The sequence below is a fragment of the Chamaea fasciata genome, unplaced genomic scaffold (assembly GCF_029207755.1).
Source record: "Chamaea fasciata isolate MVZ Bird 193981 ecotype frontalis unplaced genomic scaffold, bChaFas1.0.hap1 SCAF_25, whole genome shotgun sequence".
In the NCBI taxonomy this organism is placed as follows: domain Eukaryota; kingdom Metazoa; phylum Chordata; class Aves; order Passeriformes; family Sylviidae; genus Chamaea; species Chamaea fasciata.
The window spans coordinates 1,192,888-1,214,118 of NW_027094110.1; the positions used below are offsets into that span (position 1 = coordinate 1,192,888).

A 21,231-nucleotide genomic window follows, 5' to 3' on the forward strand; every position below is an offset into this window, starting at 1 on the left:
GTCAGTGCCTCCCTCTGCTCTGGGCACTGCTGCTTCCTCTGCTCCTCTCGCAGACCAAACCCCAGCTGCCGAACCGCCTGAGCAGAGCCCAAATGAGATTGTAATTGTGATTCATTTCCCTTGAAGTTCAGCATCCAAAACATATTCCCATTATCACAGCGTGACTCCAGAAGCGCAACCTGGCCGAGAGCTGCTCACATCTGTGGCCGGGGCACATCCAAGAAAAGCCTGTCCTGGAGTTAACTGCAGCCTGTTCTCTGCACAGCTTTCACGTGGGGCTCTCTGCTCCCTCCTCTGCTCTGGCCCCGCAGTCACTCCGCTTTCTTGTCGGTGGAATGATCAGGGGCTTGTTAACGTCCGCGGTTTACGAAAAGGAGTTGAAAGCTTATAAAATGAAAAGTCAAATGGAGCCATCAGATAATGGGAGCGAAGCCCAGATAGCGGAGGGCTGGCCCATTTATCATCACTTGAAGCCTCCCTGTGCTCACACAGGCAGCCCCTCGCTGTGTTTGGAGGCAGTTGGGGTTTTCTGTCCCTGAGCAGAGGCGGCTCGGGGTCTGCACAGAGCACGGGGCTTTGGCACCCCGAGGTGCTGCTCACCTGTGCTGTGCCCTGCAGGTGTGTAGCAATGTATCTGTATAACGGGCCGTTCTGGTGCACCAGCCAAACTAGTTGTAAGTAATATTATCCAACCACCTGCAGTTTTGTTTGTTGGAGCTCTTGAAAGTTCATCAAAGTTACTAAAAAAGCAACAAAATTAAAAATAAAATAAAATAAAAACTAAAAAAAATATGAAAAAAACGTAAACCCTAAATAAAAAAAAAAAAAATAAACACTTAACCAATTTAATGTCCTAAAAAATGTGTGCCTGCCTCATAAAAAGCAGCTTGGCCAACCCAAAAACACGCAGACAGTAAACCTAAAATCTATATCTAACATGCTGTAGAGGTTTAGGGCAAACTGAACGGCGTTGAGTTCTGCAAGTTGGCTTGATCCACCGTCTCCTTTGGGTCAAATTAAACAGAAATAATTAATTAATTAAACAAAACAGTATGGTTCATTATAAGCAATAAACAACTTCAGTTACTCAACGGCCCGTTTCCCCCCCGCACAGGTGCGTGTCGGGGGCGTCACCTTCTCCCCCGGCTCCGTGAGCATCGTGTCCGACAGCCTGCTGACCCTGCCCGCCATCGTCAGCATCGCGGCCGGCGGCTCCCTGCTCCTCATCATCGTCATCATCGTCCTCATCGCCTACAAGCGCAAGTCCCGCGAGAACGACCTCACCCTCAAGAGGCTGCAGATGCAGATGGACAATCTGGAGTCCCGCGTGGCCCTGGAGTGCAAGGAGGGTCAGTGCTGCCTGGGGGTGGGTGGTCTCTGCATGCTGCAGCTCCAGGGGTGGGGTCCCGGTTCTCCCCGGGGTTTGCAGCGGGGAGCTGGGTGGGTGCTCCTTGGGGTTTTCTGGGTGCTCCGTGGGGTTTCGTGGATTTCCCGTGGGGTTTGTGGGTGCCCCATGGGGTTTTATGGGTGCTCCTTGGGGTTTTATGGGTGTTCCTTGGGGTTTTATGGGTGCTCCTTGGGGTTTTGTGGGAGCTCCTTGGGGTTTGTGGGTTTCCTGTGGGGTTTGTGGGTTTCCCGTAGGGTCCCCACGCCTGCCCCGGCCCGGGGGTGGCAGCAGCAGCGTGTGAGCAGCAGACACGGCTCTGATGTGCAGAGAATGGGATTAGAGCTGGATCCCGCTGAGGCTCCGTGCCTGGCTCCCACGGCAGGGCCGGCACTGGTGCCTGCTCAGGGTCCCCTTGTCCCACGGCTTTTGAGTGAGGGGCTTCCCAAAGGCACAGGGTGGGGGACAGAGGGAGCTCAGAGCCCAGATCACAGCGTGGACCCCAAACAGGAGGCAGGAGGGTGGAAAGCTGAGCCAGCCCCTCTCCAGCCTAAGCCCAGAGCAGGAAGAGGAGGGTTGGGAGGGAGGCCGAAGCTCCTCAAGGCTTTGCCTCTGTGAAATTCTGGGTGTTACTTGGAGTATCCAGAGCTGCTGCTTGTGAGTTTCCACATGGACAAATCCTGTCCCTTGCAAGGAGGCAGCTGACCCCCCTCAGTGCTGGTGAAGGTGGATTTTTGGGGGGTGCTGCTGTTGTTTCCTACATCCTCCCACCTGGGAAGGGGCTTAGTCGATCAAAGCAAAATCAACAGCTGCACATTTCATAGTGGGGAGAGAGAGTTGCATCGGATTTGTTCAGCTTGTTTCAAGGGTAGCCTTGAAAGCACAGGGCAAAAATTGAGATACATTCAGGAGAAAGCACAGACTCAGCCTGGCACAGCCCAGCTGGGTACAGAGGCTTCCCTGAGCCAGCATGTCACACTTTGGAGAGGGAACACGAGGAGACACATCCAGCTGTATAACACCGTGTTAGCAGAGGAGAATAAATCCCTTCCTGACCCCTGCAGCAGCTCAGATTTGATCTGCATCAGATTTGATTATCTTGGCAATTGTAGATAGAGGAGGAAAACAAGAAGAAAGGAAAACAGGGGAGGCACCGAGTTATGAAAACAGATCCTTGTTTTCTGTGCAGCCTTTAAAGGTGTTGTAGGTGTGTGCACACAGGTGTGAACTGCATACAAATCACCGCAGCTTTGTTCTCAGTCTCTGCTCGGAGCAGCGCCTGCTCTCCCACCCTCGCCTGCTGAGAGGAGTCTCCAAGGGTGCCTGAGCTCCTCATAACCCTCTCCTGAGCTGCGCACGGGGCAGCCAGCCCTGCCCAAAACCTTCTCCCGGGGCTGAGCTCTCCGTGCCCTGTGCTCTCTCCCCCCGAACAGCCTTTGCAGAGCTGCAGACGGACATCAACGAGCTGACCAGCGACCTGGACCGCTCGGGGATCCCCTACCTGGACTACCGCACCTACGCCATGCGGGTGCTGTTCCCGGGCATCGAGGACCACCCCGTCCTGCGGGAGCTGGAGGTAACCCAGCCCTCGGGGAAGCCCTGCAGCACCTTTGTGGCTCCACGCCAATCGTTTTTGGATGCCCTGGGGTCAGCAGGCTGAGCCCCTGGCTCGTTTTAACTCCGAGCCTGGAGTTTGATCTCCTCCCGCATCGCCTTTCGGATTCCTTTTGGTTTCTCCTCCCTGCAGCTGGTTTATTTTTGGTTTACGGAGGTTTATGTCGCTCCAAGGCAGCGGCAGAGCAGGGCAGAGCAGTTGTGGTGTGCTTTAAAGTCCTCCTGAGTCACCTGGTGGGGCAGGGGATGGATGAGGGCCCGGAGCATCCCTCCCGGAGCATCCTGCTGCTGTTCCCTGGCGTGTCCACAGGAGGGCAAGGAGAATGCCCAGCCATCCCAGCCTCTGAGCAAGCGCTTCCATCTCCCTGCTTTTCCCACCAGGATGTGTAAAAATATATAAAATCTTTCACTGGGAATGCAGAGGAATTGGGGAGGCACGTGGGTTCATCTGTGCACCCGGCAGACAGCCCTGCTCACCTGGGAGAGGGCCAAAAAAAGGATGGGGCTTCATGAACATCATCTCACACCTGGGATGGGGCTGCCATCCTTCACGTGGGATGCCCAGAGGCTCAGCTCAGCTTTTCAGAGACTGGGATTGCCCCAGGAAATCCTGAAATCCTGTTTATTCCACGCAGACCAGGGTTGGATGCAGGAGAGAGGAGTCCTGGTTGCTCTAGGGCTGGATTCCTTTTCCAGGCAGGCACTTCCCAGCATCGAAGCATTAATTTGGGTTCCTTTCCTCGGCCACCAGCACTGAGCAGTGGCTGTGGTGTTGCTCAGACAGAAGCAGCCTCTCCCAGCCCATTCCTGCTCCGAGTTTTCCAGCTCCATGCATTATGTTTGCTGTTGGAGTTGCCAAAGAAGCTGATGCTCCAACAAACAAATATGAATGCTTTTTATTTTTTTTTCTGCTCATGAAAAACAGAATTGCAGAAGTGATAAATGTGTTGCCAATTACACAGTTGCTTAATTATGTAACGTTAGTAAAACCAATACATAACTCTCCAAAATGTTTGGTAAAGAGTTGCTTGGTGCAGTTCATCATTTTCACTTGTAATGAATTAGTTGAATCCGCAACTGGCTGAAAGCCTCAATTAATTTTTTACACTTGGCCCATAATAAAGCAATAGCCTAAATTAGTATTTAATTTACTTACAAGAGTGTCACTTTTTTGTGCAGAACAAGCAGAACCGGGTGTCATTTCTGGGGCCGTTAGGCTCAAAGCTGCTGCTTTATGGCGTGCACAGAGTGCAGCTCCCAGGCAGGAGTCAGGGGAGCTGTGCTGGGGGAGCTTTGCTCAGGGTGGACCAGAAACCACATCCAGGGATGCTGAAACCCTGAGGGATGGCTGCAGCCAGGGTTAAACCATCCTCTCTGCACACTTCTGATGTCCCCAAAGTGAGGAGGACGTGGAACTGCTGGAGCAAGTCCAGGGGAGGCCAGGAAGTTGCTCAAGGGACTGGAACAGGTTGGGAAAGTTGGAAATGTTCAGTCTGGAGAAGAGAAAGTTGTGTGGAGACCTCCCAGCACCTTCCAGGGTCTGAAAGGGTGACAAGAGGGCTGGAGTTGGACTGCTCATCAGGAACTGCAGGGGCAGGACAAGGGAGAATGGATCCAGACTGGTAGAGGGCAGGGTTAGATGGGATATTGGGCAGAAATGATTCCCTGGGAGGGTGGGCAGGCCCTGGCACAGGCTCCCCAGAGAAGCTTTGGCTGCCCCTGGATCCCTGGAAGTGCCCCAGGCCAGGCTGGAACACTCTGGGACAGTGGGAGGTGTCCCTGCCCATTTCAGGGGGTGGGATGAGATGATTTTTAATGTCCCTTCCCACCCAAACCATTCCTGTGACAGACCCCATGCTGGCAGGGTGACCCCGGGGCGGCGCAGCGTTGCCCTCCCGTCCCTTGTCCCCACCGTGCCGTGCCTGAGGGCCGTGCTCTCCTCCTGCAGGTCCAGGGCAACGGGCAGCAGAGCGTGGAGAAGGCCCTGAAGCTCTTTGCCCAGCTGATCAACAACAAGGTGTTCCTGCTGACCTTCATCCGCACGCTGGAGCTGCAGCGCAGCTTCTCCATGCGGGACCGCGGCAACGTGGCCTCGCTGATCATGACGGGGCTGCAGGGCAAGCTGGAGTACGCCACCGACGTCCTCAAACAGCTGCTCTCCGACCTCATCGAGAAGAACCTGGAGAACAAGAACCACCCCAAGCTGCTCCTGCGCAGGTGAGGCCGGGGATGGCTCCCAGGCCACGCTGCTGGGGCTTGCAGGAGGAATTTCTCCATGGGAAGGGCTGGAAGGGGCTGCCCAGGGAGGTGGTGCAGTGTCTGGTCTGGATGACGAGGTGGGGATTGATCTCAGGTTGGCCTCGGTGCTCTCAGAGGTGTTTTCCAAGCTGATTCATAAGCAGGGTTCTGTGAGCTGAGGGCTCGGCAGGTGCCGGGGGTGGGAGGGAATTGCTGCTCTCCGTGGAGGATTCCCAAACATTTCCTCACCTGTCTCCGGGACGGGGGGTTAATCCCACTCTGGGAGTTCCCAGATGGCTGGGCAGGGTCTCAAACCAGATCCTCTGGCTCTGCCTGGCTGGAGAACAGCGTTTGTGTGCCACAGCAGGGCCAGGAGCTCCAGGATGGATTGAGCAACTCACCCAAGGCAGAGCTGGGAAGCAGCAGCAAGAAAATAGGAAAAACCTTGTAATGATGTGGAGCACATCAGCAGGCACAAGGGAAAGGCTCCCTCCGTTCCCCACATCCTTGGGGGTCCTGCAGAGCCTTGGCCAGTGCTGCCCCTCGGCCGTGCAGGGGCTCCGCTGGCATCACGCTGGAGACGGGGGAGGATTTCACAGCTCCAGGAAAATTTCAGGGGTCCCTGCAGCCACAATGAATATACTTGACAGGAAATTGCTTTAAATCTGGCTGTGTTTGCGGAGGCAATAACTCATCTCAGCAAAGGAAGCCGCCTTAATTTCCCCCGTGGTTTGAGGAGTCGCTGGGAAGGCGTCTCATGCCTCAGCCATCAATAATGACTTTTCCTGGAGCTCCAAAAAACACAGGGATGGTGATAAGGGCTGTGCCCCCTCTTCCCAGCAAGGAGTCAGGGCTGTGGGCTGTCTGTCCCTTGGGCTGTGTGTCCTTTAGGCTGTGTGTCCTGCACCACGATTTACCCATTGCACAGGGAACCTGCATCTTCCCAGGGATCTGCCACCCTGGGAAAATCTGCCCAATCTGGGCAATCTGAGGCAGTGTTTCACCACCCTTACAAAAAATCCTGCTTTATACCTAGTCTGAATCTGCTCCCTTTTCATTTAAAAGCTTTATTCCTTGTCCTGCTGCTCCAGGTCCTGTTAAACCTTGGGCTGGAGACCTGGCCCAACCCTGTGCCCGCCTGTTCCAGCCCGGCCTAGAGCTCCTTGCTCTGACTTAATAAGGAGTGATCAGCCATGAAGTGAAACACTATTTTTAAAAATGTTTTGAGCTCTCTGGTGGCAGCAGTTGATAACTGACACTCAGTTCTTTCCCTCTTTCTTCCTCGCTTTCCCCTCTCTCTGTCTTCCACGGCTGCCCCTCGCGGGAGACAGCAAGAAAGTTGACATTAAATCAAACAGCTGCTCTGGTTGCTGGCAACAGCAGTTTGGAGACCTACATAGAGCAGGGAGAATTAATAAAACACATATTTATTTTTTTTTTTAGGTTCTCTCAGCTCGTTTTTTTGTTTAGGTTTGTTTTCTTGCCGGCGCCTCAGGAAGCCAAGGCTGGTCCTTTGAAAAAATCATCTCTGGATCGTGCTGTGCCCTCCTTCTGTGGTCAGCATGAGAAGGGTTTGCTCCAAGTCTAGGGGTTCTCTTCTGCCCTGGTAATCTCCAGGAGTTTATTTTTTATTATTGGAGCAGATCTTTAACAGCATCCAGAGGCCAGCAATGGCACTGAGCAGTGCTGGCAGGGGCAGCTCAAAAACCTGGCAGCAGATTTGGGGTTCAGCAGATTTGGGGCTCAGCAGATTTTGGGCTCAGCAGATTTTGGGCTCAGCAGATTTTGGGCTCAGCAGATTTGGGGTTCAGCAGATTTGGGGCTCAGCAGAGCCCTCCAAGTGTAGGAGAAAGGCCAGGCCCCGGGCTGTGAGGCAGCTAATTGGGGGACTTGCTGATTCTTCGTTTAATATTCTATTAACGAAGTAGTTTATGAAATTAATATTCCCCATGAATTCCTGAATGTATTATTTTCTGAGTTTTTCACCCCTTCTGTGGCTTGTGTCACTGCCTCTCCATTTTCTAGGGCTGTTCTGGAAGGGTGCTGCTGCTTCTCCTCTCTAATTGGGTGCCTGAAATATTTCAAACAGGAGAAGGATGTGCGTGTCAATTTGTAGGATGAATTTTTAGGCAGTTAATCAATTCAGGCTTAAATTCTTCGGGGATCTGCAGACATTTTCACGAATTCCTGGCAGATGTTGCCATCCTCGGAGATGATGGATGATGTGACCCCAGGTCTGTTGGCCGACTGGTGTCACTTTTTGTTTGCTGAAATCTCTGGCTCCTGTTTATTCTTGATCTGCTCGGCTTTGGAATCGAGCCCTGTGCTTCTCTGGTGTGTGCCTGTAATTCCAAAGCACTCGGAATGCTGTGGGGATTGACAGCAAGAAATGTAAAGGGAAAAATGGGGAAGATGGGTCTGGAGTGAGATGTGGCCCCCTCCAGGTCAGGGAACAGGTGACCTGGTTCAGAGGGACACGGTCGCAGGTGTCCAGGGACACGGTCACGGATGGCCAGGGACACGGTCATAGGTGATCAGAGGGACAGGGTCACAGGTGACCAGAGGGACAGGGTCACGGGTGGCCAGGGACAGGGTCACAGGTGGGCAGAGGGACACGGTCACAGGTGACCAGGCTGCAGCACAGCAGCTCTTCCTTGCTTGGGGCTGGGGCTCCAGTATGAGACACCCCGCGACCCCCAGAGCCATCCCATCCCACCCCATCCCATCCATCCATCCATCCCACCCCATCCCATCCCATCCCATCCCATCCCATCCCATCCCATCCCATCCCATCCCATCCCATCCCATCCCATCCCACCCCATCCCATCCATCCCATCCATCCCATCCCATCCCACCCCATCCATCCCATCCCATCCCATCCCACCCCATCCCATCCCATCCCACCCCATCCCATCCCATCCCATCCCACCCCATCCCATCCCACCCCATCCCATCCCACCCCATCCCATCCCATCCCATCCCACCCCATCCCATCCCACCCCATCCCATCCCATCCCATCCCATCCCATCCCATCCCATCCCATCCCATCCCATCCCATCCCAGGAAAAGGGGCTGTGGAGCTTTAAGCCTCCGGGTCCTGCAGAGGCAGCGTTAAAAGCTATCATTAGGAGGCATTGTATTTAAATTAGAGATAATCTCGGGCACAATGCGGGGAGAGGACACTGGGTGGGGCCGGGGAGAAAGCTGCAATTTCGCTGCCATTGTCACTCGGCTGTCCCTGATTGCCAGGAGCCGCAGTAAATCCCAGTGATTTACTCAGCCGGGCTGTAATTTGCACCACGTGCGAGGAGCCGAGTGTCACCAGGCTCGCTGTCACCAGCCCCGGCAGGGCTGGGACGGGCTGGCAGCTGGGCGGGCGCTGCCCCGGGGTGCAGGTGCGGCTTTGGGGGCTCCGTGTGTGATGTTTGCACCCTCCTGCCTCCCCCAGGACCGAGTCCGTGGCCGAGAAGATGCTGACCAACTGGTTTGCCTTCCTGCTCCACAGGTTCCTCAAGGTAAGGAGGGGTGCAGCGGGGTCTGTCTCTGTTGTCTCAGCCTCCAGCCACCCCCGGGGTGACTCTGGGGCTGAAACTCTTCCACCGGGCTCCGAAAAATGGGGCAGCAAGGAAGGAGAGGTGGAAATTTGCTCCGTGCTCAGAGCCTTCCCCAAGCCTCAGGCCTCCCGGAGTAATTCCCATGTAAAGGAGGCTCTGTTACGCCTCTTTGGTCCTTGAGGGAAATTCTCACTTCTCCACGCCTTCCGCTTCCACAGTTTTTAACTCAATTTGTGGCATTGGAAGCCCCACCGGATCTGTTCCAGGGGAGTGAAAGGTGGGATGGAGATCTCGAATTCCATTTTTTTTTTTTTTTTACAGCCATGTAGGCTCAGGAGGGACTTACCCTGCCAAAGACAACCCAGCCAGTGGCGCTCAGGGGGTTGGCTGTGCTCTCCGGGGGCCAGCCCTGGGCCGCACTGGGGATGGAGGATGGGATGTGCTGGGGATGGAGCCAGTGGGACGGAGCCTGCGCTGGGAGGAATCCCGTGCCAAAGGGGCTGCAGGAGAGGCTCCTCCACCCTGGCTGAGCCCGGGTGTGCTCCTCTCGTGCAGGAATGTGCTGGAGAGCCCCTGTTCATGCTCTACTGTGCCATCAAGCAGCAGATGGAGAAGGGCCCCATCGATGCCATCACGGGGGAGGCGCGGTACTCCCTGAGCGAGGACAAACTCATCCGGCAGCAGATCGAGTACAAGACCCTGGTGAGTGACAGATCCTGACCCTCGGAGCAGGGATCAGGGCGTTCCCTGAGGTGTGAGCATTGCTGGGCAATGAGGACCTGTGTCCCAGCCAGGTGTGTCCCCACCTTGCGGGTTGGGGTTAGGAAAGTTTTATCCCCCTGTGCTCTGGGCATTGCCCTCCTCCTGCTGCCCAGAAAATGGACACCCAGGGCTCCTCTCTCAGCAATGACTGAGAATATATCATATATAACTATATATTTAAAATAAATAAAGATAGATAGATAGATAGATAGATAGATAGATAGATAGATAAAAATATGATAGATGCACTAAATAAATATGATTATACATCATATAAAATGTATTTATATATTATATATAGATTATATATCATTTATATTTAAATTATATATATAATTGATATATATATAAATTATATAAAAATGTAATATAGATGCACCATATAAATATGAGTGATGCATTCAGGGCTGCAGTGGGGTGTTTTTTATGGGAAGAGGCGGTTGTGACACGTGGTTACACTTCTCCTTTAGAGCGTGGTGTGGCTCTTCCCTTGCAGATCCTGAACTGCGTGAACCCAGACAACGAGAACAGCCCGGAGATCCCTGTGAAGGTGCTCAACTGCGACACCATCACCCAAGTCAAGGAGAAGATCCTGGACGCCGTGTACAAAAACGTGCCCTATTCCCAAAGACCGAGAGCTGTTGACATGGATTTGGGTAGGAGCTGCCCTGATCAGAGGGGCTGGGGGTGGATTTGGGTAGGAGCTGCCCTGCCCGGTGTGGGGGGATAATCAGAGGGGCTGGGGGGTTCCTGGGGGAGTTTGGCCCCCTCTGAGCGTGACTCTCCCTGTCCCCAGAGTGGCGGCAGGGTCGGATCGCCCGCGTGGTGCTGCAGGATGAAGACATCACCACCAAGATCGAGGGCGACTGGAAGCGCCTCAACACCCTGGTGCACTATCAGGTGAGGGAGCAGCCCCACTGACAGCTCCCAGGGAGCTGCCAGCAGGAAAAGAGCTGCAGGAACCTCATTCCCGAGTGCCTCGCCTGCCCAGACAGACAGGGAGGTCACGTCTGTGTGATAAACCAGAAGGGTTCCATGTGCTTAAGCATTAGGGGGGAAAGCAACCTTGACACGGAGCTCAGAGGAAGCAGCAGAGTTGAAAATTGGCTAAATGAAAGCTGCCAGCCGTGGGAGAGAGGCAGAGGGAGCGGTGCAGGGGCTGAGCTGAGGCTGCTGGGCACGAGGGGCCTGGGGAGGGCAGCATGGGGGGCTCAGGGCTTTGCCTGGGGGTCTGGGACAGCCTGGAGTGCAGCAGGGGAGGCATAAAATTACAGGAAGGTGGAGCCAGGCGGTGAAGACGCTCAGGGTGAGGAGGCCTAAGAAATTCTTGCCATCTTTAGCTGCTGGATAGGGCAGAGTCTGTTGGAAAGGGCTCCTCACAGCGTGAAAGGTGGGAGGAGAGGGAGCTGAGGAGGGTTTGGTTAGAGGGAATCAAAGCAGAAGGTGGGAAGAGAGGTGAGGAGGGGGCTGAGGAAGATTTGGCTGCAGGCAATCAAAGGCTTTCCCTCCCAGCCTGTCTGCAGCACAGGATAACTGCATTAATTGGGACCCGTAACCTACTCCTGTCCATCACCACCTCCCCAGAAGTGCTCAGTATTTAATCTGGCATCTCTCCCTGTTTATCCAGCATCTCCAGTCCATCAGGCTGACTCACGCTGGGGGACTTGAATGGGAGCCAGTATTGACAGGAGCCCTGCAATCAGGGAGCCAGGCAGGAGAGTGCCATCAATATGCACCGTGCATGTTAAAAAGCACCTCCGGGGTCAACTTTTCCGAGCAGCCCCCAGGATTTAAACACAGATTACCAAAAAATGTCAGAGGAGCTGCACAGATTAATTCCATTGTTCCTAAAAATCTGTTTTACCTGACAGTTGCAAGGGATTAACCAACACGCGGGGAAAGCAGCGAGACTTTATTATGCCTTGATCTTTAAAAGTCATCGTGAGGAAGTCACAAGTGAAAGCTGTGCTTGTCTGATGTCTGCTGGATGCTGGGGGAGGGAGCACTTTCATTCCAGTGCCTGTGGGAAAACCTGAGCCAAAAGCTTCCCCTTCAAATAAACAAACTCCTCGCAGCGCTCGAGATGCTGCAGCTCTCGCTGCCGATTGAGTGTCAGGTTTGCTCTGGAAGAAAGGAGAAGTTGGCAGCCAAACATCCAGCCAGGTAGTGACAGAGTCTGCCTGCTCTGGCCCCAGCTCTGCTCAGCCCAACGGAGCTGTCTCAGTCGTTAAAGAGAAGCCAAATCCTTTTCTCTTGTCAAGGCGAGGCTTTTGCCAAAAAGCCATCAGCAATATATCTATTTTTATAATGATTTTTTTATTGTTATTCTTATCAGTTTGGGGTTTTTTCTGTTGGAGTAAAAGTTTTTGTTAGGTGTCAAAAAATACAGATGTTCCAGGACTACACAGTGAAACAAATACCTGGGTAAAGGCCGAGATTTAGGGGGGTATAAAGTCACTGGAGTTCCAAGTGCTGCTGTCTCACTGTTTAACACGAGTGTGACACATGAACCAGGCGTGGTTCAAGCCATTAAAATAAATGTGGATTTCCGGAGGAGCAGTTAAGGGGATTTCTAGGAGAGAAATGAAAGCTGCTTCTCACAGTTCTGCCCATCTTTTATTCAGAGCTGTTTTGTCTTTATTCTGCTCGGGAGGCAGGGAGATCCCTGGGTCTGCAGGTGGTGCTGGGAGATGCTCAGCCCGGGTCCCACAGCTCCAGGTGTGTCCCTTGGGCAGGTGCTGACACCTGAGGGGCTGCAGGAGGGGGCAGAACCCCCCTGGTCCTCGATTCCCTGCCCCTGATTCCCGGGATTCATTGCCTACAGCCCCATTCCTGCAGCTCCAGGGCTCCAAACCACCCTCCTCCTCCTCACCGAGCCCTGAGGGTGGTCGTTTAATCCCGGGGGTTTCCCAACTCCGAACCTGGATGCTGGATTTTGACACCAGCAAAAAAAAAAGCTTTTGTTTTCTGCATTAGAATCACAAAACCACAATAACTGATCAAACGCATTTTTTCGTGGGAAGCCTTCACATACAAAACCCAAATTGGAATTAAAGAGCAATACTCACCTTTCAAATAGTTTTGAACCACTTTATGAAATTATAGAGAGAACTGTGCGCCTCCCGCTTATTTCTTCATTTATAAAAATAGATGTGTAGCTTAAATAAGTGTAATTCTTTGTTAAATTCTCTGGAGCTGGTATACATGGCAAGGAATTGCATTACATTTGTGTCGGATCCTTTTGGTTTCACGGCTATTAAACTCCACGGGAGGGTCTTACCCCGTGTGGTTTCACTCCGGAAAAATGAAACACTGAATTTAATATCGAATGATTTACAGTGGCTCACGCAGGGTTAACTCAGAGGCAGCAGAGCATGAGTACCTGTCGGCCCCTGCGAGCCCGGGGAGGCCGGGAGACCAGGAAACTGCTTTAAAGGAAAAATTAGAAGGAGAAAGGGAAGGTTTGGGTGGAAAATGAGGCTGAGGAGGTGAGGGCGGTGGAGCTGGGATCGTCATCACACCCTCGCTGCCGCACGCAGACACAGCTCCGTGGCCTGGCCTCCCTCCTCCCCCTCCCCAGGTTTTATTTTCCCCTGCCTTCGAGGTGTTTTGTGTTTCCAGCTCGCAGAATAATCAGAATATTTATAAAGCTGTGAAGCAGGCAGGCAGCTCGGGGCGCGTCCCGCGGGTGCTGTGGGAGCGCGGCAGCGCCGACGCCTGCTCCACCTGGGGCTGCTCTGCAGCTGCTGGGGCTGAGCTGACAGCAGCCATTCCACCCGAAATTTAGAGGGTGAGAGGCCTCTTTTGAGTGGGATTTTTAGTGCCTCTCTCCCAGTTAAGGGCAGCCCTGGTGGAAACGGATCCGGCACGGGAGCACCCTGGGCTCGGGTTTCTCCCGGGTGAAATGGAGCTGAAGTGGCAGCTAAGAACAGCCCAAGAAAATAATACCAGCCCTGATCACTTCTTCCACTGACTTAATAAATTGGATGAGGTGAGGCAGGAGCAGCAAAGGAAATAATGGAGGTGTTTGGAGGGTTTTGCTCAGAAAAGTCTCACTTTTTGTGCCGCAAAACGCAAATAACTATTATTTCCACTATCACCAGCAAGAATAATAACTCGGGTTTCCATTAAATCTTTCATCTGGATGGAGCCCAGAGCCTGGGAGGCAGCACAGCTCACCTTGGTGCTGCAGATAGTGTATAAACCCCTGGAGCTGCTGGGGGAGCTAAAAACCTCCGTTCGTAGGGTCAGTGCTGAGTCCACCACCAGACTCCTGGCAGATAATGCAGGATTTAGCCCCAAAAAGCAATTCCTGCAGCAGGAAGAGGCTTTTTTTGGGTTTTTTTTTGTCCCGAGTCTCTAAAAAGTATCTGCTGGGCCCTGGCAAGATGTGGTGACTCTGTGCTTCCTCGCTGTGCTGCACCACAGGTCACAAGTTCAAAATTAAAAGCCACTCAGGCCCGTTCCCTGGAAACCTGCAGATCCTTAATTAAGGGGAATAAGTTAGAAAACTTCCAGTGACTAGCAGATTTATAGGGAGGATAAAATTAAACATGGCCACTAAAATCTGCTGTAACAAAACCTTGTTAGCGCTAATGTTCATTTATAGTTTGACTTCCCAGTGTTTAATTCCTTCTCTGGAGCAGTAAAGGGATAACAATTAAATGCCCTGAAAGATGGGTTTATGACTTGCTCTGCTGTAAATCAAACTTTTAAAGTTCGTAAAAATTGCTAAAATAAAAAATGGTTTAATAGGAATGTTTTATGGCCCATAACGTTATTACAGCCCTTTTATTCCCTCTGCATTGTTACTTTAATTGGATCACAACAATTCTTGAGATTCTCATTTTTATTGGGTTAGGCATAATCTTAAATCAGAACGACCAAAAGCATCTTCACCACGTCTTTTGATTTATCCCGCGTTTCCTTCAGGCTCTTGCTGCAGCCTGACCCAGCACAGGGCTCAGCCAGGCTGGGAGTGTGCCCTGGATTCCTCTTCCCAGGATCTGCTGGATCACAGGGATCACAGAGTGGACAGGGAATGCCCCTGACTGTCATTGTAGGACATGAAAGAAAGATGAGAGACTCCAAATATTTCAGAAGGCAAAGAGCATAGAAAAAAGGCTTTATTTTCGAATTCTTACTACTTTTATAAGGTGTTCTGATACAGATTAACATGATTGGTGAATAGGAACGGCACCGTAGCCCTGGTTCTGTGCCCGAGGTGTTCTGGTTTTCTGAAATTCTTTTCCCAAGGAATTTTCTGTAAACAAGAGAAGTGTTTTGGTAAACTGTACCTTTGTTATTCATTCCTTTTCCTAGGAGGGACTTCTTCTTGTTGTCCCTCTGGTCTGACCAATGTGAGTGAAGAGGTTTTGCCTTTGTTTCACCAATCAAAGTGGTCTGTGTGAAATAGTATAAAAGGGAGACATGCCCCACAAATCAAGGAGTCATTTTCAGCCTTCCGAATCTCGAAGTCTGTGTCATTTTGGTGTAAAACAGCGTCACGACACCTCTCTGATCCCATTGGTTAAACCAGAGAAACAGCAAAACACCACCTGGAAAAAGGTTGTTTTGAGAAAGGAGAGTTGTTTGCCATGATTTTTTTGAGAAGAAGCTTTCTGGAGAAATTTTTCCTTGGGAAAAAGTTAGTGGCTGCTAGCAGGCTAAAGTCTCCCAGACTCAGAAATATCGAGCCCACACCCTGACCTCCTGCTTTGCCTCCCCAGGTGTCAGACCGCTCCGTCGTGGCTCTGGTTCCCAAACAAACCTCCTCCTACAACATCCCTGCCTCTGCCAGCATCTCCCGGACATCCATCAGCAGATATGGTAAGATATGGGATGGGAAGGGACGGCTCATGGACAGGCACTGGGATTTAGGTGGGGAAAAAGCTGCAGCTTCCCCCAAAGAACCACCCAAAACCAATACACATCCAAACAGGAAAACCTCCTTGGCTGCTGGTTTGGGTTGCAAAGGCTTTTCCAGCTGTGAGAGCAGCAAAAAGACCAGGAAAAGGGAGAGGAGGGAAGAGGAAATGCCAAGCACAGGAGCAGCCTTTGGGAATGTGGGGCTTGGGAAAGTCCCAAGGGCGCAGAGGGGACGGGTGATGCAGGAGAGGATCTTTGAGCCCCTTGGCCCTGAGCAGGGCTGCGGCACAGATAAACCTGATTCCTCTCCCTGTTTCCTCCCCAAGAGCAGGATCCTGAGCTAATGGGTCACAAATGGGGAAGGGCAATCTTAGCACAGAGTGCAGGGATGTGCACACCTGGGAATTCCTGATTTGAATAATAGAAGGGCTCAGCACATTCCAGAGGGTCCCTGAAGATGCTGCAGCCTGAGAAAATGAGCCTGCGAGGTGCCAGGTGCACGCTTGGAACACTAAATCCACAATAATTGTAATAATAGACTTCCATAAAAGGCAGCAGTGGCAAAATCTCTCGAGTGCTGATCTTTCATTATCGTTCATTTCACAGAGTGTTTTACCAGCAAAAAGTCTCCTGACAAACCCATCTCCTCCTCTTGTTTATAGCTCCCAAAATAATGTTGGTTTTTAGCTCGAGCAATTGTTCTGAGGAGCCAAAGCCAGGGGAGGCTTGAGGTACAAACCAGGAGAAAAAAGGCAGTTTTCCCTTCAAGGTGTGGGCCCACAAAAGTCCAACACATCCCATAGGCCAGGTGATGGAAAAACCAAGGCTGGGTCTGACAACCTGAGCCCTCAGTGCTCACTGATCTCTGTCAGCTGGAAAAGCTTTTGCAAAGCACCGATGTGAGCCATCATTGCTCACGTTAAGATTAATGTTTCTAATTGTGCCGGCAGAATTTAAATTAGATACTTATTTACTTCCCCTGTTATACATCAGTACAGAGATATGTTTAAAAATAGAATTACTGCATGCTTCCTGAGCTGTCCCCCTGTCTGTCTCCTTAATTATATCAGTTGGAGCACTCATTTATCTAAGCCTTAATCAGGGATGAAAATCCAGCTACTTTGGTAATGACTTGAGTATTTCCCTCAGCTGATTTACGATCGATCCCCGCACTCCTGACGAGGAGAGCGAGCAGTGAATTGAAGGCTAAACTTGAGAAAATGCACGAAATTCCCAGAGAACAAAGAAATGTAGCAGGAGGAAAAATCCAGCAAGGCACATTTGGGCTCCTCAGCCTCGTGTCTCATCCTGGAGACGCTGGGGATCCAGGGAGGGACATTCTTTGGGCAGTGAAATATATAAATAAATGTCCCACATCCCTCCACGGTTTCTGAGCAATTAAGGGGGAGTTGTCTGGTGCCCTTTGAGCTCCCCGTTCCCTGCAGGGACAGCAGGAGGCTGGACCTGCTCAGCCCAGGGGTGGCACAGGGTGCAGGACTGGCCTCAGGCTCTGCTGTTGATGCTCAGCTTGAGTCCTCACTGCTCTCCTGAAAGCCTCAAGGATGAGCTCAGCAGTTCCTCCTGCCCTTTGTGCTGGCTGTGCTGGGCAGCTCCTCATTATTTATAAAACCCTGAAACCAGGGCTCTGCTTCTGCAGGAGTCGGTGCCCGGGGTTAATGTGTGTGAGCCGTGACTCGGGGAGGAATTTTGTGTGGATCTCTGTGAGGAGTTTGCATCAGGAAAAGATGTGAACAAGGCAGGAAAGGCCATACATGGGGGGGGAAAAGAAAAAAACCTCAGTTCTGAGGGGTTTTGTTGAATGGAGACCAGCAGAGATTTTTGGCAAACACCAAACTTCAATGGTGCAGGAGAACACATGCGAAACAAAACCACAGCAGTTTTACATTTTACTTTCCCACCAAAAAAAATTAAAAAAAATTAAAAAAAAAAAAAAATCACAGCGCCAACAATTTGGGTGTCGCCAGATGTGGCGAGGGCACTGAGGGAGGTGCAGAAAGGGGTTTGCTGTGAGCCTGAGCAGCCTCTCTCCCCTGGCTCAGACTCCACGTTCCGCTACACCGGGAGCCCCGACAGCCTGCGCTCGCGCGCGCCCATGATCACCCCCGACCTGGAGAGCGGCGTCAAGGTCTGGCACCTGGTCAAGAACCACGACCACGGCGACCAGAAGGAAGGAGACAGGGGCAGCAAGATGGTGTCTGAGATCTACCTGACCAGGCTCTTGGCTACAAAGGTAACTGAGATGAATTCACTGGAGGGACGCACGGTGAGGCTCGTCCTGGGCAGCCCCTGGTGATGCTCAGCTCGCAGGCTGGATGTCCCTGCTGGGTTTTCCTGGGACTGGGAGAGTCCTGGAGCAGTAACAGTGTCCAAATTTCCTCAAGCTGAAGGCAATTGCTGCAATTCTCCATTTTGTGTTAAAACCCAGATTGGTGAATGCAGCAATGCCTGGAAATATTTACCCATTTGTTTGACCAGACACGGTTTTCCTGCCTTTCTCCACGTGCTCATCAGTGTGGATAACACAGCTGTGCTTTGGAAAGCAAAAAAAAAAAAAAAAAGGTTTCAGGTTAAAAATAAAGAGTAAATGAGTGAGTAGCTGCAGGCTGGAGCTTTCCCCTGGGACTTCCAGCAGCAGTTGAAAAGACCCCAGTCTTGGTTATTCGCATGGGATCTGTGGTGACTTTTTTGGGGGGGCTGGAAACATCTGGTGTCCCTTCCTGTCACTGCTGCTTGGCCAGAGAGTCTCCCTCCCCTCACCCCCTGGATTGCTGCTCCTGTCACCAAAACTGCAGGAAAAACCAGAAACTCTCAAACAACATGTTTTCAATGTTAGAGAATTAGATATTACTTTTTTTCTGGCCAGGATGTGCAATAGAAATTATTTCATCCACACATGCCTGGGTTGTGCAGTGAAAATAGTTCCATCACACACGGGTTCTTACCCCATTTTTCAGATATTTATACATAAAACCTCCGAAGAAATTCGCATTCACTGCTTCTAAATCACACAATTCTTAATATTCCATCTCCTATTGGTTATTGATCCTTTCGATGCTGATTTGGTGCTGGTGCTTTGGTTCTCTCCTCGATCATTCCCCAGACCAGGTGCCTCTGATCACACAGGGGCAGATGTTTGTTAGTGTCCCTTTATCCCCTCTGTATCTTCTGCCTCTGGGAATCTCCTTTTTGTTGACTGAAGCCCCTAAAGCCTCACCCAGAAATCCTCAGAGGGGCCTTTCCAAGAGAAAATTCCAATTCCCCCCACCCCGAGCAGAGGCGAGCAAACCCCCGAATAAAATCACATTCCAAAGAAATTACAGAAGTTGTCTGATTTGCCATTCTGCCCGCAGGGCACGCTGCAGAAGTTCGTGGACGACCTGTTTGAGACGCTGTTCAGCACGGTGCACCGCGGCAGCGCCCTGCCCCTCGCCATCAAGTACATGTTCGACTTCCTGGACGAGCAGGCGGACAAGCACGGCATCCACGACACCGACGTGCGGCACACCTGGAAGAGCAACTGGTAACGAGGGTCTCCTGGTTTGGGAAGACCTGGTGTCTGCCAGGGGAAAGCTGGAGCTTCCCTTGGAATGGAGAATGTAAACCCCTTCCCCCCGAATTATCGTAATTTTGGGATTAAGGGGCTTTTCAGGCAAAGATATGGGAATAGGAATAACAGTTCTTTAGCAGGAATATTAAAAATACAAATGTAGTAGTGCAAAAAAAATCAGAGTCAGAATGCAGCCAGGTCCAGCCTCTCCAAACAGTGGGAGCTCTCACATCTCTGCCTCTGCTGCTATTTTGGGATTAAAACCTCTGTGGGTTGGAAATTTACCTCTGCAAGAAAGGGGAAAAAAAAAAAAAAGGCACAACAAATGGTTGTTCCCTAAAGACCTTGTATTTTCCCCTGAGCCCCTCGTGGTTTAAAAGGCCTCTAATCATCATGGCTGCAAAAGCTGGTCCCCTGCTAAGGCAGTGGGAAGCTCAAAACAATTCATTTAAAGCTTTAGGAGTTATTGGGATAAAAACCGTAGAATCACAAGAAATTATTAGAAAAAAGAATGCGATGACCACCAGAATTTGGTCTGCCTGAGCCATCAGACCCCACCAGGCCGGGACTTTCTTTGTCCCCATCTCAGCAGAGCTGCAGCATTTCCAGAAAGGGAATTTTGGTGGGAACAAGGCTGCCCCTGGAGCAGGTCAAAGCAGATGGAAGTTGGGAGGAGGGAGCTGGGGTGGCTGGGGCTGAGCTGCTCTCCCGCAGCACCGCAAGAGTTAAGGCTGCAGCCTTCATCGAGCTGGAGAGACAGAGAGAGCTGCGACTTGAAAGGTAATAGAAAGCAGCAGCTGCTTTTTTGATCCTGCTACACAGCCGAAGAAAAAAAGGAATAATAATTCCCCTTTGATTGCAAAGGCCCCGGGATTTGGGGACAAAGCCTCTGATTCCGGCTGGCGGGTGTGGCCAGGCAGCGCTGATGAGCGCCGGGGCTGCCCCGGCTCACCCCGCACACAGCCCTGCTCTCATGGACTCCTCCTCATGGGCTCCTCCTGCAGATGCTTCCCCAGTGCCCCCAAACTGCCCACCTCTGCCCTGCCCCTCATCTCCTCCACTGCTCCGTGTGGGATCCCAGTCCGAAGTGGCCCCTCGGATCCCAGGATCCATCACCAGCCATCTGGGCAGCACTGGCCCAACTGGTGCTTGGTGGCCTTGGCCCAGCTCCTGTTTAAATTCCTCTCCTGTTCTTCCCGCCGTTCATGTTCTGCCTGGGAGCTCCATCCGCAGCACGTGCCCTTTCCTTCCCTTTGTCTTCTCATTCTGTTTTGTTTCTCCCTTTCCCGCCCAGCCTTCCCCTGCGCTTCTGGGTGAACGTGATCAAAAACCCGCAGTTCGTGTTCGACATCCACAAGGGCAGCATCACGGACGCCTGCCTCTCCGTGGTGGCTCAGACCTTCATGGATTCCTGCTCCACCTCCGAGCACCGCCTGGGCAAGGACTCCCCCTCCAACAAGCTGCTGTACGCCAAGGACATCCCCAGCTACAAGAGCTGGGTGGAGAGGTGAGGGCAGCACGTGGGAGTGCGGGTGCAGGGGGCTCTGGTGCTGCCTGAAACCCCGTGGAGCTCAGAATGGAACATCCTGAGTGGAAGGGAAGCACAAGGACCGTTGGTGGTGTTGCAGGGGTGTTCTCAACCCCACTGAGCATCACTGCTCTTGTTTTCAGCTCGTTAAATCCCAGAATCCTGTTTTGCTGGATGTAAACACGGAGCAAAATGATGTTCTTATCCCCGCAGAGCTTAGCCTAAATCCCAGGGGGAACAGGGACACCTGGAGCGTTCCTCTTTCTCATTTTCTCCTGACTTCATTGCTGCAGGTATTACGCGGACATCGCCAAGCTCCCGGCCATCAGCGACCAGGACATGAACGCCTACCTCGCCGAGCAGTCGCGCCTGCACGCCGTGGAGTTCAACATGCTGAGCGCTCTCAATGAGATCTACTCCTACGTCAGCAAGTACAGCGAGGAGGTGGGTGTGGGCAGCAGCGTCCCCCGGGCAGTGGTGTCTCCTGGATTGGTGGTGTCCCCTGGGCAACAGTGTCCCCTGGGCAGTGGTGTCCCCTGGAGTGAGGGTGTCCCCTGGGCAATGGTGTCCCTTGGGCAATGGTGTCCTCTGGGCCATGGTGGTGTCCCCTGGGCAATGGTGTCTCTTGGGCAATGGTGTCCCCTGGACCATGGTGGTGTCCCCTTGGCCATGGTGGTGTCCCCTGGGCCATGGTGGTGTCCCCTGGGGCGATA

General features: G+C 52.2%; 1 protein-coding gene across 1 annotated transcript in view; it reads left to right on the plus strand.

Annotated features, from left to right (window-relative positions):
- PLXNA2 (plexin A2) overlaps positions 1 to 21,231 on the plus strand; it is a 143,923-nt gene that overhangs the window by 121,380 nt on the left and 1,312 nt on the right. The window contains exons 20-31 of the mRNA XM_066204136.1: positions 1,115 to 1,349; positions 2,818 to 2,960; positions 4,947 to 5,215; positions 8,687 to 8,753; positions 9,348 to 9,494; positions 10,051 to 10,210; positions 10,351 to 10,454; positions 15,284 to 15,383; positions 17,483 to 17,673; positions 18,794 to 18,963; positions 20,285 to 20,497; positions 20,812 to 20,962. Coding sequence (XP_066060233.1) covers positions 1,115 to 1,349; positions 2,818 to 2,960; positions 4,947 to 5,215; positions 8,687 to 8,753; positions 9,348 to 9,494; positions 10,051 to 10,210; positions 10,351 to 10,454; positions 15,284 to 15,383; positions 17,483 to 17,673; positions 18,794 to 18,963; positions 20,285 to 20,497; positions 20,812 to 20,962 — 1,950 coding nt within the window. The remainder of the gene's footprint in view (positions 1 to 1,114; positions 1,350 to 2,817; positions 2,961 to 4,946; positions 5,216 to 8,686; positions 8,754 to 9,347; positions 9,495 to 10,050; positions 10,211 to 10,350; positions 10,455 to 15,283; positions 15,384 to 17,482; positions 17,674 to 18,793; positions 18,964 to 20,284; positions 20,498 to 20,811; positions 20,963 to 21,231) is intronic.